Here is a 14,545-nt window from a genome sequence, read left to right on the forward strand (position 1 = left end):
ACACAACAGTAGTATTCTTAAATCACTGCAGAACACATCAAACAAGAAGTGCCGTGAAGGTGTGCAGTCTCCATCCTTACAAATACTCAAAACTGGACAGGACACACTCCCAAACTATCTGCTTTAGGTGATCTGTTTTTAGCAGGAAGTTGGACTACACAACCTCTGGCCCCCAGTAACCTTAGTGATGCTTCAATTCTGTGATTTGAAATCTAGGGATACTTGTCAGACTGAAAATAATGTCTGTACTCTTCTTCCTATTGCCATCTGTTTGGGTATTAATTTAGCTGAACAGAAGGCAAAAGCAAACTCCCCAAAGCCCCCCTTCTGGCTGCTTTATAACTACTTAGTCTTTACCATCAGGTCAATTTCTATAAACTCATAAAATTCCTGTTATTGGGGAAAAACAAAGCAAACAGAAAAAACCTGTATCACAAAATGAAAATTAGAGTATCAGGATGTATAAGCGGACATTCAAGAAATAAGATATCAGATCTTCATATGAAGTCTTATTCCTGTGCACAGCAAGTAAAGTCCATATATATGTATGGGCACATAAATCAAGCCAGTGCAAATATATCAGGCTAAGGCGAGTTCATTTAAAGTACTAATATTGGTTTCTACACCATTTCTATGCTACATAATTACAGCTAGAATAGTAATCAAAGTTAGAAATAGTCCACAGAGATCCCTTAGCATCACACAAGAATGAAGTAACCTGAGTATCACAGAGTCAAACTTCATAACTCAGGCTTTCAGCTAATGAACACCAATGTAGTTACAAAGCAAATCCACCCCAAGTCCTTTTCTGAAACCCACAGTGGACCTATGAACGTAGTCATTTTCATATTCAATTGTTTATTTAGTTATTTACATATTTTACTTTTTAGTACTTTATGTATTTAGAATGTATTAGCACATGACTATTGTCTGATTTTAAACAAAGAAAAGAATTAATGTAAAATCAAGCAAAATTTTTAAGAATTCACAGTAGTGTTCCCTGTTTTTATATGAAAAAAAAACGAGAACATATTCCTGAATACTATACAAACAGTGACCTTCCTTTTCATTGTACCATTACATTCTTTTTCATCTTTTTACAGTAAGGGTGACAGCACTGGAGCAGGTTGCCCAGAGAGATTGCGGAGTCTCTTTCTATGGAGGTATTCAGGACCCATCTGGATGCCCATCTGTGCAACCTATTGTAAGGTACCTGCTTTAGTGAAGGGATTGGACTTGATGATCTCTTGAGATCCCTTACAACCCCTTTGATTCTGTGATCCCCTCTTGTAGGCATTTTCCTGAATAGCATGATTATTTCTCTGAACTCATTAAGGCCTTAAATGGTCATTATAATACACTGTAGCAAATCTGATGTTTCGGCATAATGAAGGGAAACTTAATTTTGTGCTCTGGTAATGAACATCAGTTTAAAAGTTACTCACCTCTGTAATATGAGGGTTAGGATTAAATCCACACAGACTGCAGACTACAGTATGACACTGTGTGCATGTGTTGTAATTGGCCTTCTCTGGTGTGTGCAGCAGCAGCTCAGTGGTAGTGCAAAGAGGACAAAAGGTTTTCTTTGGGGTGGATTCCACAGGCTGGGCTGTGCTGTCTTGCTTTTGCTGCGAGGGCTTTTCAGACCCTGGTTGCTGGCCTGGTGGCTTGGTAAGTCCTTGTTGTTGCGCTAAGGATTTTGTGGCACCTGCAGTCTGAGAAGATGGTTTTGTGGGCCCTGCCTGTGGTGGTGCTTGTTTCACAGGCCCTGTTTGCTGCAGAGGTGGCTTCCCAGGTCCAGGCTGCAGTGGTTGTTTTGCAGGTCCTGTCTGCTGAGCAGTTGGCTTTTCAGATCCAGGTTGCTGTTTAGGAGGCCCTGCTTGCTGGGCAGATGGCTTCACAGGACCTCCTTGCCTTGCCGGCTGTTGAGATGGTTGTTTTACAGGTCCTGACTGTTGTGATGATGGTTTTGTGGGAGGTGGTGCCTGGGATGATGTTTTAGCACTATCTGGTTGCTGTGGCAATGGCTTTGTTGGGCCTGCTGAAGTTTTTGCAGAAGTTTGTTGCTGACCAGGCTTTGTTGGTTCTGATTGTTGGAGTTGAGATTTCTGTGGTCCACGTGGCTGAGGTGGTTGTTTCGTTTGTTCAACCTTAGAGTCTCCTGGGTGACTTGGGCCTGGTTTCTGAACTTGCTTTGGTTCCCCAGGTTGCTGCTGCTGAGGCACTGGTTTGGAAGACTCAGTTTGCTGAGGGGTAGGTTTGACAGGTCCTTGTTGACGAACTAGCTTTGGAGACTGTTGTTGAGATGAATGATTTGCAAGACCCCTCTGGTCCTCAGGTTTCCCTTGCTCTTTCTGGGTAACCTTTTGTTTCCTACCAACTTCTTCATGGGCTGCATCTGAATCTGATATCAAATCAAAAGGATTGAATTTATTCACAACTGAAGTGACTGCGCTCAATGGATTGGCTTCTGAAAGAAAACTGGGCATCATACTTGGCTTCTGATCTTCTTTAAAATCAGTCCTGGACTTTGATTCCCTTAGACTTATAGACGAGGGACTCCGTCCAGGTGCTCGTTGTTCTGTCTTCAGCACATCTACTGTTCTGCTTTTACTTAAACCTGGTCCTGGATCTGGAGGCTTACCTGCTTGCCTTGGATGGTGGGTTGTATCAAGATCAGGATGCCTGCAGAAAAGAAGTGAAATAAATTAAAACAACGCAAGCTATTGGGGAAAAAAAATAGTTAAAATAATCTGCATCTGTGCCCCTAGAAATGGTTAGGTAACAATGTGAAGATCCTCAGGTGCTCAAGCATCTCCAATTCCAAGATTTACAACATATTGCATATAATAAGTATTTAAATAAAAATTATTGTTCTTTAAGGGCTTACGCAAGTATTAATTCACAGACTGACTTAGAAAATAATCTCATACAGCAACTGTGTTTAACCAGATAATTTTCTCTTCAGAATGATGAAGAATTCCGAACTCCTATTTCACCTAAATCCAAACTATTAACTTTCCACTCCAGCCCTTGGGATACAAACGTGGGGAGACAAAGACAACCAAAAGAAACATGTTGGAAAATTAGCAGATCAAAGCAGAGACATACACACAAAAAAACACACATATTAGTAACTGCTTATGTACTTAGATTCTGGCTATTTGTGCAAAGTTTTGATATATTTACAATGTATTATACAGCAAGGATTAAAACTCCTAAAAATCCAGGTACACTCAGAAGTAGGCAGGTTCTTTTTCTCTGTTTTTGGCAGGGAAATATTTTCACTACCACCTATCCACTCATTACTCAGAATATTCCAACCAGATGAAACAGATGACAGTACACAGAGTATGTATCAAAGCTTTCTTTTTTCAAATAGAGCTATCAAAGATCCTCCCAGCATCACTCCAAAAATTCACATTGCCCATCAATAATAAAACTATTTTTTAACAGTTACACTTTGCTTTGTTTTCATAAAGGATAAAAGAAGGCTAAGAAAATAGGAACCAAAGTCAAGATCACATTGTTATATGCAGCAAGGTATTCTATTTGTTGCTATACTCAATTGCAGCTTGAGGACATCATAGTGCATGCAGTGCTGTTGCCACAGGATGTAGTAAAATATTCTATTCACTGCTATCACTGTGCTTTTTGCTGGAAGATATGTTATTCCTTCAGTGTTGCAACTATAAAATTTTCAGTTTTCACTTTGAGAGATCCACTTAACTGTGAACTTGTTTTTGAAGACAGTACATTTCTTTTGGGGTGTTCATACCAAAACAATCACTTTTTTAGATTTAATTCCATTCCATGAGCAAACTGTGCAGTAACTTTTTATTATTGTTATTATTTCTATTAAGATTTTTAGCAGAAGGCTACACAATGATATATACTGGATACAGTGAAGACTGTATTTTACACTGTTAATGTTACAATGGACTTATTATTACTGATGATTAATATTTTGAGTTTTCATTGCCTACCTAATAATGGTAAAATACTAATGGCTAAGTAGTAGCAATTTCTACAATTGTTAATTCTCTCATGTGATTTGATCATAATCTCTTATGTTTGTTTGGTGTTTGGTTCTTTTAGGGTGTTTTTTTTTTGTTTGTTTGGTTGGTTTTTTTGTTCGTTTGTTCTTGTTTGTTTTTTGAAAATTAAAAATTTTCACATGGAATTGTATTTTCAGATTTCCATACCTCCATTTACTCTTTTCTACTTCTTGAAAAATTCTTGGCCTTAAATCAGAGAAGTTTACAATCTCAATGTGCAACTCGAGAAATGGAGAAGGTGTATTTCCACTGACAATAGTAAAAGATTGTTAGTTCATTATTCATGATGAGGATAATTCACAGAAGTCCAGTGATAATTTAATTCCACTAGACATTTGGCATTTTTGCTATGTAGAGAATACAACTGTAAAGTTTAATTAGAAGCCAGGCAGGTCTGTCTTTTTTTTTTTTTTCTTGCAATTTAGATAAGCACTCTAGACTTATCTGAATAAGTACTACTTGCTAAGTGAAATCATTTCAACTATTGTATCAGTAGTACTCTGGTACACTTCCAGCATTCACATCTGGAATTGCTGGAACGAATCAGTCAGCAATGCAAAACAGACAGGAGAAAAAAAAAAATGGAAAAGGATCAACAGTATTTAATCAACAGTTTTAATAAATTCAGGTCAGGAAACATGGAACCACAGCCAAACCTTACAAGTGAAAGTGGAAGAAGAAAATAACTGTTTATAAAAATTGAACTAGGACACTAACAAGAATAAATAACTGTCACTTCCTATTGGCATGGAGTTCTCATTCAGCTTTCATTTTTATCAAAATAATGTGATCCATAAATTTCCACTTGTTCAGATGTCAGAACTTAAAATGAGATTACAACCCATGAATCTACTGAATTAAAAAAAAAAAAAAAAAAAATCTGGTGCTGCTGTATTCTCCAGAACAGACTTGTCTTGCTTTTCTACATAGCAGTATTTCTAAGTGATGGAGACAGAGCGTGCTTAACTAATGGAAGAAAAAGCTTTGAAAAGACAAGCTTCCTGAGAAACATTACCTCTGTCAAAAGCCAGGACTTAATCTCTTTAGTTTTAGGTAGTCAGAAATTGAAGCCTTGTTTTCTAATACTGTTTTACAACCAACAGGCAGCTCAATGACAGACACTGAACAATTTTAATGAAACTGCAAAATTAGAAATTCTCTAGAAAAAAAAAATATATATATATATATTTCAGAAGTTTTTGGTTTTTTTTTAAACCTTCTGATCCATAAAAAAAGAAATCACCATTAGTCCAAATCCAACAAACAAACTCATCTTATTCTTCCTCACCTAATTCCTTCATTTTCATCGCTATGTTTCTCCTCATTTGGCCTTGATTCACAGAGCTCATCTTTATTCATTTAAATGAGTTTTATAGGCAAATCAAAGCTTAATTTGCAGTTAAGCTAAAGCTTCAGCAGAAGACTATTGGTCCAGTTCCTTATGCCATAACCATAAAACTGTTTTAAAAGACATGTCCTAGAAGCACTCACTGGTATAAACAATTTTAAAGAGAAGTAAAATTACTTCACACAAGATATGTACAAGCTTATGCATAGCCCTGGAAACTTATTTTGTTTTACTGAGTTTAAAAAATGATATCATTAACAAAAATACAAGTTTCTGTTGGAAATTATGTCAGACTGTTTTTTTTAGAAGCGTGACATTCAATAAGGGCTTCTCAGAATTTTCTCTCCAAATACATCAGACTTTTTGTTATTGTACAGTGTAAGCAACTTAAAGAATTGAAACAAACAACACAACAGTGATCTACTCAAAATAAAAACAGTTGCATTAGATGGTTCATATATTCAGTCTGGTCACTTGTTCCTTGCAGATGACGTGGAACAAGTGGAACTTGTGGACACAGACATAGTTACAAGACCATTCAATGACGGCAGAACAAACAACAAACATACAAATTAATTTAAAAAAAAAAAAAAAAACAAAAAAAATCAACCTAAACTACACTTCCTGAACTAACTAGACTTTTTTTTTTTCTCTTGAAGATGGGCAATAGAATGGAATGGCTTCTATAGGTACTAAGCATTACAAAATGTGCCTGGAATCAATAGAATAAAATATTGAAAAAAAATCACCCACACTAAGAATTCACTTTGGCAGAGGACAGGAAGCGTTTAAAATAGAAAATAATTATCAGTATCTCAGGTAAACTGAATAACACATAATATTAAAATTTTAAAAATCCAGTTAACAAGATGGGAAAGAAGAATTAAAAACAAACAAACAAACAAACAAAAAACCACGAGACAACCTATTAGAGACACTGGCAAAATACGTGGTTATATAAATTAGATGTTTTAATATCCTTTTTTTTTTTTTTTTTTTTTTTAAATTCCTCTTTTGATCACTACTTCAATCACTTAATGTTTGGATTGGCATAGCCACACTTAAAAAAAAAAAAAAAAAAAAAAAAAAAACAACTGTTGGCAACAGCACTTGTAGGCCACTGTTAAAGAAGCACTGTCCATGCAGACTTTAAAAAAAAAGTTTGTAGCTAGGGAATCTAAGCTTCAGCAGGTTAATTCTTTATTTGAGTTATTATTTGAGTTAAAAGACCGGACTCCAAGTGGTTTAATCAAGTTCTTAGTAATCACTCCCAACATTACTAGCAAATTCCAGCAGCAAAGACAAGTATACAAGACATGCAAGTGAAGTCATAAGAGCAGAGACAAGCAGTAACCTCATTACATTATAACAGGCACGAAGATACTATGATAGAAATCACTACAAATCCCCAAGGGAAGCTAGATGACAGGCTACTGCACTGACTTAGGAGTTAAAATGCCAATTTTGCCAAAAAGCAAAGAGGCAGTAGTTCACAAATACAAACTGTCTTTACTTTAAATAGAAAGAATGGTACATTAATGATGGTACATTTTAAGTAGAGATTGAAAGTACAGTGCACTAATATGAGGCAAAGAGTTTCCAATATGATAAAAAGTGTTTGTAGGAAAGTAGAAATTCACAAATGCAGAAATATTCACATTTTAGCCTATTCTATAGTTCCCCAGGGATATTTATTTTGGAATATTAGTGTTGGGAGAAAAAAAAAAAAAAAAAAAAAAAAAAAAAAAAAAAAAAAAAACCTTTGTCTTTATACCTAATCTGTATACAGAAGAAAATTTTAAGCTTTGTTTCAACAGAACTGATCTGTAAGATTTTTTTTTTTTTTTTTTTTTTTTTTTTCAGCCTACTAACGTCTATGGAAGCTGGGCAAAGCCCGGAAATACACAGAAAATTAAATTCTACATAGTTTTATCACCTGCTTAATATGCAAGATGACTTGATTCCCAACTAAAATATAAATATTAATGTTAGGTATAATCCCGGTTACTTCAGTACTTTATCCAACAATGATCATGATTCCACTAACCTGAATTATCATCTAAAATTCATTTATCTAAACCTGATGTTAGACAGGCTCGACAAGAACGGTTTTGCACGGCAAAGGAGGTTGCTCCATAACCCCCTCTCGACAAACAGCCCATCCAGCCGCAAAGACAGAGGGCGAGACGCCGGGCCCGGAGCACGAGAAGGCAGCTAGTTCAGGACCACGGACAGCGGCACGGGCCGAGCTGCGGGAACTGGGCGGGGAAGGGCAGCATCGGGCATCACAACCCGAGCCAGCTTGTTGCACCTCGGGCAGCGCATTAACCCGGTGATAAGGACGGAGAGGGGAAGGGAACGACCTAGTCTTCGCAGATGCATAATAAGGGAAAGTCACCGGCACCCAGATCGCCGAATTCTGCAGCAATCAATTTAAACCTGTTCTCCTGCCTTCCTTTCCCCCTCAAGAAAAGCAGAGGGAAAATAAAGGGGAAAAGAATGACTGGTACAGTCCTCAATCCATGACTATTTAATGAAGCCAAATGAGAGATGCAGAGGTTAAGAACTGGAGGACTAATGGATAGCAAATGCATTATGCCCAAAAGCTTTGAAAGATTCAACAAGAACCCCCTTTCCCGTAGAGAGATGCTTACAAAACCCATCAGGAGAACTCTCCTGTCTGCTCCCTGAGCTGTGGGGCAACCCGACTCCCTGAGGCACGCATACATCCAGAAAACCCAAACGCTGCCCGCACATCTCCCCCTACCCAGACACAGAACGGTGCCGACGGGAGGGGAGAGGGCGCAGCCCACCGAATATTGTTAGATACCAACGTCGATATTATTAGAAACCAGCGGAGTGCGAAAAGCAGCGGAGTGTGAAAAGCAGCGGAGTGTGGGCTCCATCCGAGCGCTCGTGCAGCCGCCCCCTTCCCTCCCTCGCTGCCTCCCTCCCTCCGCCAGCAGAACGTGGGGCCGATGCCGCGGGCCCGGATCGCACCGCGCCCCACCGCGAGGAGACGGAGAAAGGGGGAAGGGAAAAGCGGGAGAAGGGCGATTTTCCGTGCGTGCCTTTGCATGGGAGGCGGCTCCGCGCCGGCGAGGTTCCCTCTGGGCAGCCCCTGCGCCCTTGACATGACAGCGGCGATCTGCCTCCTCTCCTCCTCGCTCAGCTGGCTCAGATCCGCCTCCACGCCGGCCGGCACCAGGCTCTGCGAAGGGGCCGCGGAGCCGCCGCCATCCCCGGCCGCCGCCGCCCCTTCGAGCCCTTCGCCTCCTTCCAAGCTCGCCTCGTTGCCCATGGCCGCCGCGGCTGCCCGCTCTCCCCTCGGCAGCAAAGCAGGCGGAGGGCCACGCTCTTCGGCTAGTGCTCAAAGCTCCGCGGCCGCCACCACGGCCCCGCGCGGCGGCGGCGGCGGCGGCGGCAGCAGCAGCAGCAGCAGCGGTAGGAGCAAAAGCAACAGCAGGAGGAAAAGGAGGAAGAGGCGCGGCGGGGCCGGGCTCGATGCCTACTGCCAGGGAGGAGCGGCGCCACCACCCGCGCACCGCGCCGCACTCCACCGCCCCACGCAGCGCATGCTCCGGGCGGCTCCCCCCGCGCGCACACCGCGCACACCACGCCCCACCCTGCCCCGCGCCGCGGCCTTTAAAGCCACCGCCGCCCTCAGCAGCGGTCTGCTCAGAGCGCGGGCTGTGGGAGGGTGCCGACCCCGCAGGCGTCTTATACGCCACATAGCAGGCTTTATGCTTACTTCTACGTTGACGTGTCCCTGCCAGCCTGTTGCTCCTGCCTGCCAGGCTCCTTGCCCATAGATACACTGAAGTGTACTTCAATGTATCCATCACTTTCGTCAGCTTTATCCACAGGCCTGCCAGGGATGTGTTCCACATCATCGAAGGAAACAACAGAAACTGTTTGTCCCAAAGATACAACCAGTAACTGAGGGAGGGCCTGCTAACAAGAATCCGTCTGAGCCTGATGGTTCTGTTTATTTCTCACACTCAGTACAGATCCCTCTAATTTGGCTCCAGTTATACAGGGTGACAGAGCGCTGGAACAGCCTGCCTAGAGAGACTGTGGAGTCTCCTTCTGTAGAGATATTCAAGACTAGTCTGGACACCTATTTGTGTGATTTATTGTTAAGTGCCTATTTTAGGAGCAGGGTTTTCCTTCTTGTCCTTCACCTGCTTGGATAGAACTCCCAAGAGATTTTGTTTTGTAGCCTTTTCAGAAAGAGAACCAGCTAAATTAGGCAAACTGGATAGAAGCTCTCTGGTGGATTTCCTTCTTGCCTTTCTTGGAAACAGGTGCAGCACTTGCTTTTTCTCCCTGGTCATTAGGAAATTTTCCAATGACCTTTTGAAAATGATAGAAAGTGACTGCAGTAGCATCAGCCATCTTTCTCAGCCTCCTTTGATCCAGCCCATCTCAGTCCCATGAGCTTCTGCATGTCCAAATGGTTTAATTGCTCCCTTACTCTATACTACTTCAATAATGCTTCATTGCCAAATGCTTTGCTGCTTGGCTAAGGGAATTGGGAGACTAGAGGTCAAATTTTACCCATAAAAGACATGCCAAAAAGCCACTAAGTACAGTTTCTTCCTTTCTCATCCTCTATACTCGGGGCTTTTTGGGGGGGGCAAATATACATGAATGCACACATCCTTATTCATTTAGCACATAATATTGTGTACTTACATATGAATAAATGTGCAAAGTGGTGCTGCATGAAAAAAAGGCAAATGCATAACAAAGATGGGGGTAAAGGGATCTCAGCTGAAAGCATTTGGTTTTATGATGCATACTAATGTAAGCATTCACATGTACTTAAATATATACTTAAACATCTTCTGTGGAGAGTGGCTTTCCTGTTCTTTAGTTAGGTAGTTTGGAAGTTTAATTCATTTCCAAATGGAATTTTTCTTAAAACACAAAAATAATAAATTAGAATAAGTTTCTTTATTCAAAGACAAAATAGGTAACTAGAGCATTGACATATCTAGAAATCATGTTCTGTTGAGAAACAGATGGTGTATGTCATATATAGATGCAGACAAAACAAGTGTGAACAAAACATTAAAATTCCTTTGGAAAACAATTAAAATCAGGGAAGAAGCAGCTTTGCTGGTGCTTACTGATAAAAACTACATATGCTCTTCCTGTTTTACTGTTAATGGGTTCTGAAATAGAGCAAGACAGGAGAGAGACACATAATATGGAGCTCATAAGGAGAGGTAAGATGAGATATGACCTTCAGTAGAAAGTTCACAATTGGCTTCACCAAGGATGTGATTTAAGATGATGACCTCAAATATCTAAGGAGGGATTTTTGTGACAACTGGCTCATTCCATAGTCCCATGACATTTACCTTTTCTTTTGAAACAGCAGGAAATCAATTGTTATCGGTCCCAGAAGTTCCAATGCACTCCATCATTTAGATATCTTTCTTTCTCCCTACATACTTCTCACTGTCCAGCTTTCATTTTGGTGCTGCTAGTGAAATTCACAAACTAATGAGGCATAACACTTTTGTGTCAAAGGCAGAAAAGTTATCAAACAAATCAGCCTATATGCTCAAAAGTCATAATATCTGATCTGCAGGAAACAGGTTGGTGGTATCAGACTAAATTCCGATTGTTCTATATATTCTGTATATTCTTAATCACTACTACTGGAAAATATGATTAAAACCCTTCAGAGATAAAACATTCTCTTTAAAAGTGTATGAAATTAGAACATCTCATATTAATTTAGAAGGAGAATATAGAAACAAGTTGCCTTTGCTTAGATAGCAGATAACTTAAAAAGGATAATCATGAGCAGAGGGAAATCCAACTACCCTTGGTGGACTCACAGTTGTTGCATCTGTCTGAGTCCAAATTAAATCATTATAATCCACAAACAAACACTGATATATGTTTGGTCAACACATGATATATCCCTGGAAAACAAAGGTGGTATAAATTCATTTGGACTAAGGACTGAATAGTAGTAGTAATACAGTACTTTCATCTGGGAATGAACCAGTTTAGTATGCAAACCAGAGCCATTAGCTCTCCAAAATAGCAAGTCCAAGTTGGAGTCAAGTAGGAAGAAGCAGCAGAAAGATTTCATCTTTCACCTGCGCTGAATCTGATCTAGGGCAAGTGAATTTCAGTGTGTAACTTCAGCACTACAAAGAGTGCTCTGAGTTAATTCACTGATTAACAACACTGGAGACATCTAACCTTATCAGTAGCCTACTTAGTGTAGACACACTGTTTACATTATAAGGGGGAGAAAAAGCCATTCTGCACATAGAAGATCATTAGAAGAAAGGAACAAAGAAAGAAGGTCAGTAGCACCTTGACATGAGCTGCCAAAATGGGAGCGAATGGAAAACTCCCATAGCTTAATAACATGCCTGGCACAATGCCCAAGTAAAAGCAAAGAAAGAATGTGCGTCAATCATAGCAATTTATGGGAGGGCGTAGTGATCACTAACAAAGGGGCAAGTGAAGAGCAGCTAGAATTTGGATAAGCATATTTTAAAGATTTAGCATGTTGATGATATCGTACTCTAATATATACAAGTACCTTGCTAAATGTCACAGTGTCTCTACCAGTGTTATCTGCCCCATTTGGGAGATACGGACTGTTGAGGGTACTTTGAGTTTAGAAGATAAAGCATCCATGAATTCATTCCATCTTCTATACAGAATGAAAAATTTTAGTGATAGCTGTTTCCAGTGAGTTAACAAAATACATTTGATAAATATATCTATAAAAATAAATAAAAATAGGGAATATCCTAGATGAGTCAGTTTCCCAACTGTTTGCCTTCCTGTCTTCTTCACAATCTTGTAATGAAAGTGAACACACTGCACTGGAGGTAGAATAAGGGTGGTGAAAGAAAGTAGTCACATTAAATCAATACACTGAATGGAATTCCTAGAAGTCCAAAAACCCAATGAAGTTTTTAAAGAAGCTAAAGAATTCTGAATGTATTGTATTCTGAAAAACATTATGCAACATCTAGAAAGTTTTGGGTTTTTTTTTCCAAATATGACATGCACGTAAGCCAAAAGCACAGGGTACATTAGAACACTATATATCTTCATGTTCATCTGTAGAATTAGGCAGACCACTGATGTGCTAAATTTCTAGGAAGCTCATCAATGTAGGTTACATGAGATTCCTTATTAGGAATGGCAACAGATGCACACACAGTCTACTCTAAATGACTGTGTACTCTAAAGCAAGATCTCAAAGGAAGTAAAGTCTTCTTCTCTCACAGGTACAAATCTTGTATTAAAGCACTCTTGTCTATGAGGTAGCCAAAATTTGGCTAAGGATTGCTGAGCAAGCATTCAAGATCATGACAAATTTCTTACCTTACTAGTCACCAGAACAACAGTCACAGGTCATAACAAGCTACCTTTGAATACACTGTCTGTTGACATTCCATTCAAACACATGCTACTTATCTCTCTCTATATGTAATTTTCCATTTCATCACTTTGAACATGCAGGTTGAGAATCTGAAGAAATAGTGACTTGGACTGTTCCAAAGATTCTGCAAAAAACACCCACTTAAAGAAAAAAAATGCTTGAAGGATAAATATAATATAAAAACACTCAGGTCAGAGAAAACACCATGGACAGAATTATTTGCATCAATCTGGTGTTCCTGAATTTCTGTTTACTTGGGATACTCTGACACAACACCACTGACTTTATAGCATTCTATTTATTATCAAATAAACAATTTATGAACTCCAGATATTTTAGTCTCATTTTCATCAGTCCTATCAGAACTGTATAAGTAAACGTTCTTTGTCCAAGTGAATAGCCAGTGCATGGACACCTGTCTGAATTATCCTAGCAATCTTACAACCAGATTTGCTTGCTTAAACAAAACGAAAAGGTCTGCCAACTGCCTACAGCACAGCAATGCTGATAATGCTCACAATATGGACTCCCACAGTAGAGATTAGTCACAATGTTAAAAATCTTGTATTTATTTGCAGTCAGTACTCCTAAAACACAAATGATCTGCATCTTGAACTGAAGATGGAGCAAAAAAGCCCTTAATCTCAAGGCTTGTATTCTAAACCACCCACAATAACAGCACGCAGTTTTGTCCTGCTGTTCTCCAGTTGTTTTCTCTAATTTGAGTTCATCCAGCTGTAGCAGTTGAGTATAACTCAGAGTGCTACAAAAATCATCATTAAGATTTCAAAGTTGATTTGCTTGTACCATGAGACTTTCATTGCTAGGATTATTACAATTAAAAGATATCAATTAGGAAGAGTGTAGGGAGTGATCTGAACCATCACTAGCATCAATTTATGATAGATCACATTAGAATAAAGTAACTGTTCAGTTTATTCAGTTGCGTTTGCATCAGTAAACATAACAATGAGATTCTCAGGATCTGTCTCAGAGGACAGTTATTTATAAAATATGAATGTTGGAAGTTTTAGTTGCCTTAGTAATTCTCTCTTTTCGTGCCCAGAACACAGAGGATGCTTAAACTGAAAAACATAGCCTGAATAGAGAGAAGTCTCCTTAATGTACCATGTATTTGGTGAGAACACTGTATAAATCTGATGGCACAAAGAAGCCACCGTCAGCTACTCAAAGTTATGCTAACTCATAGATATGTCCATTAAGTCCAAATGAGTTAGTGTAAACATGCCTTCATTCCAGAATGTAGACTGTTGTTTCCACAGATCAAATTCTGAATTAATATTAATCTGATGAAAGAAAGATAGAATTGGATTCTTTCTTAATGAAATGTTGTATGTTGTTACTTCTGAACTTAAAAGATGGTTACCATTCTTTGATTCTTTGGGTACTCTTTTTCATTTCCTTTTGTTGTTGTTGTTTAAATTTTTTTTTTTAATTTTATTTTGTTTTAAGGATATTCATATCCAGATTGCAAGAATATCTGATATGATATTGCAGTGTAATTTCATTAGCACTGTTCAACATAAAGGACAAAGACAAGAAATGGGAAAAGTGATATACTGACTTATACAAACTCTAATGAGTAGTAGTTAACGGAGACAAGAAGGAAGCTTAGAAGTCTTAGGTCACTGATGGATGAAGAAACCACTCAAACTACTCGAACTATCTCTAGGAAGTTCAACCAGA

The 14,545-nt window shown here is 39.2% G+C and overlaps 1 protein-coding gene across 1 annotated transcript in view; it reads right to left on the reverse strand.

Moving 5' to 3' along the window:
* PCLO (piccolo presynaptic cytomatrix protein) overlaps nt 1-8,707 on the reverse strand; it is a gene marked incomplete at both ends in the record, with an annotated part of 318,827 nt that extends 310,120 nt beyond the window's left edge. Inside the window, 2 exons of the mRNA XM_079538014.1 lie at nt 1,446-2,685; nt 8,478-8,707. Of these exons, the coding sequence (XP_079394140.1) occupies nt 1,446-2,685; nt 8,478-8,707 (1,470 nt within the window). The remainder of the gene's footprint in view (nt 1-1,445; nt 2,686-8,477) is intronic.
* Between the last annotated feature and the right edge of the window lie 5,838 nt (nt 8,708-14,545).

Source organism: Tetrao urogallus (genome assembly GCF_951394365.1).
Source record: "Tetrao urogallus genome assembly, chromosome: 1".
Taxonomy (NCBI): Eukaryota; Metazoa; Chordata; class Aves; order Galliformes; family Phasianidae; genus Tetrao; species Tetrao urogallus.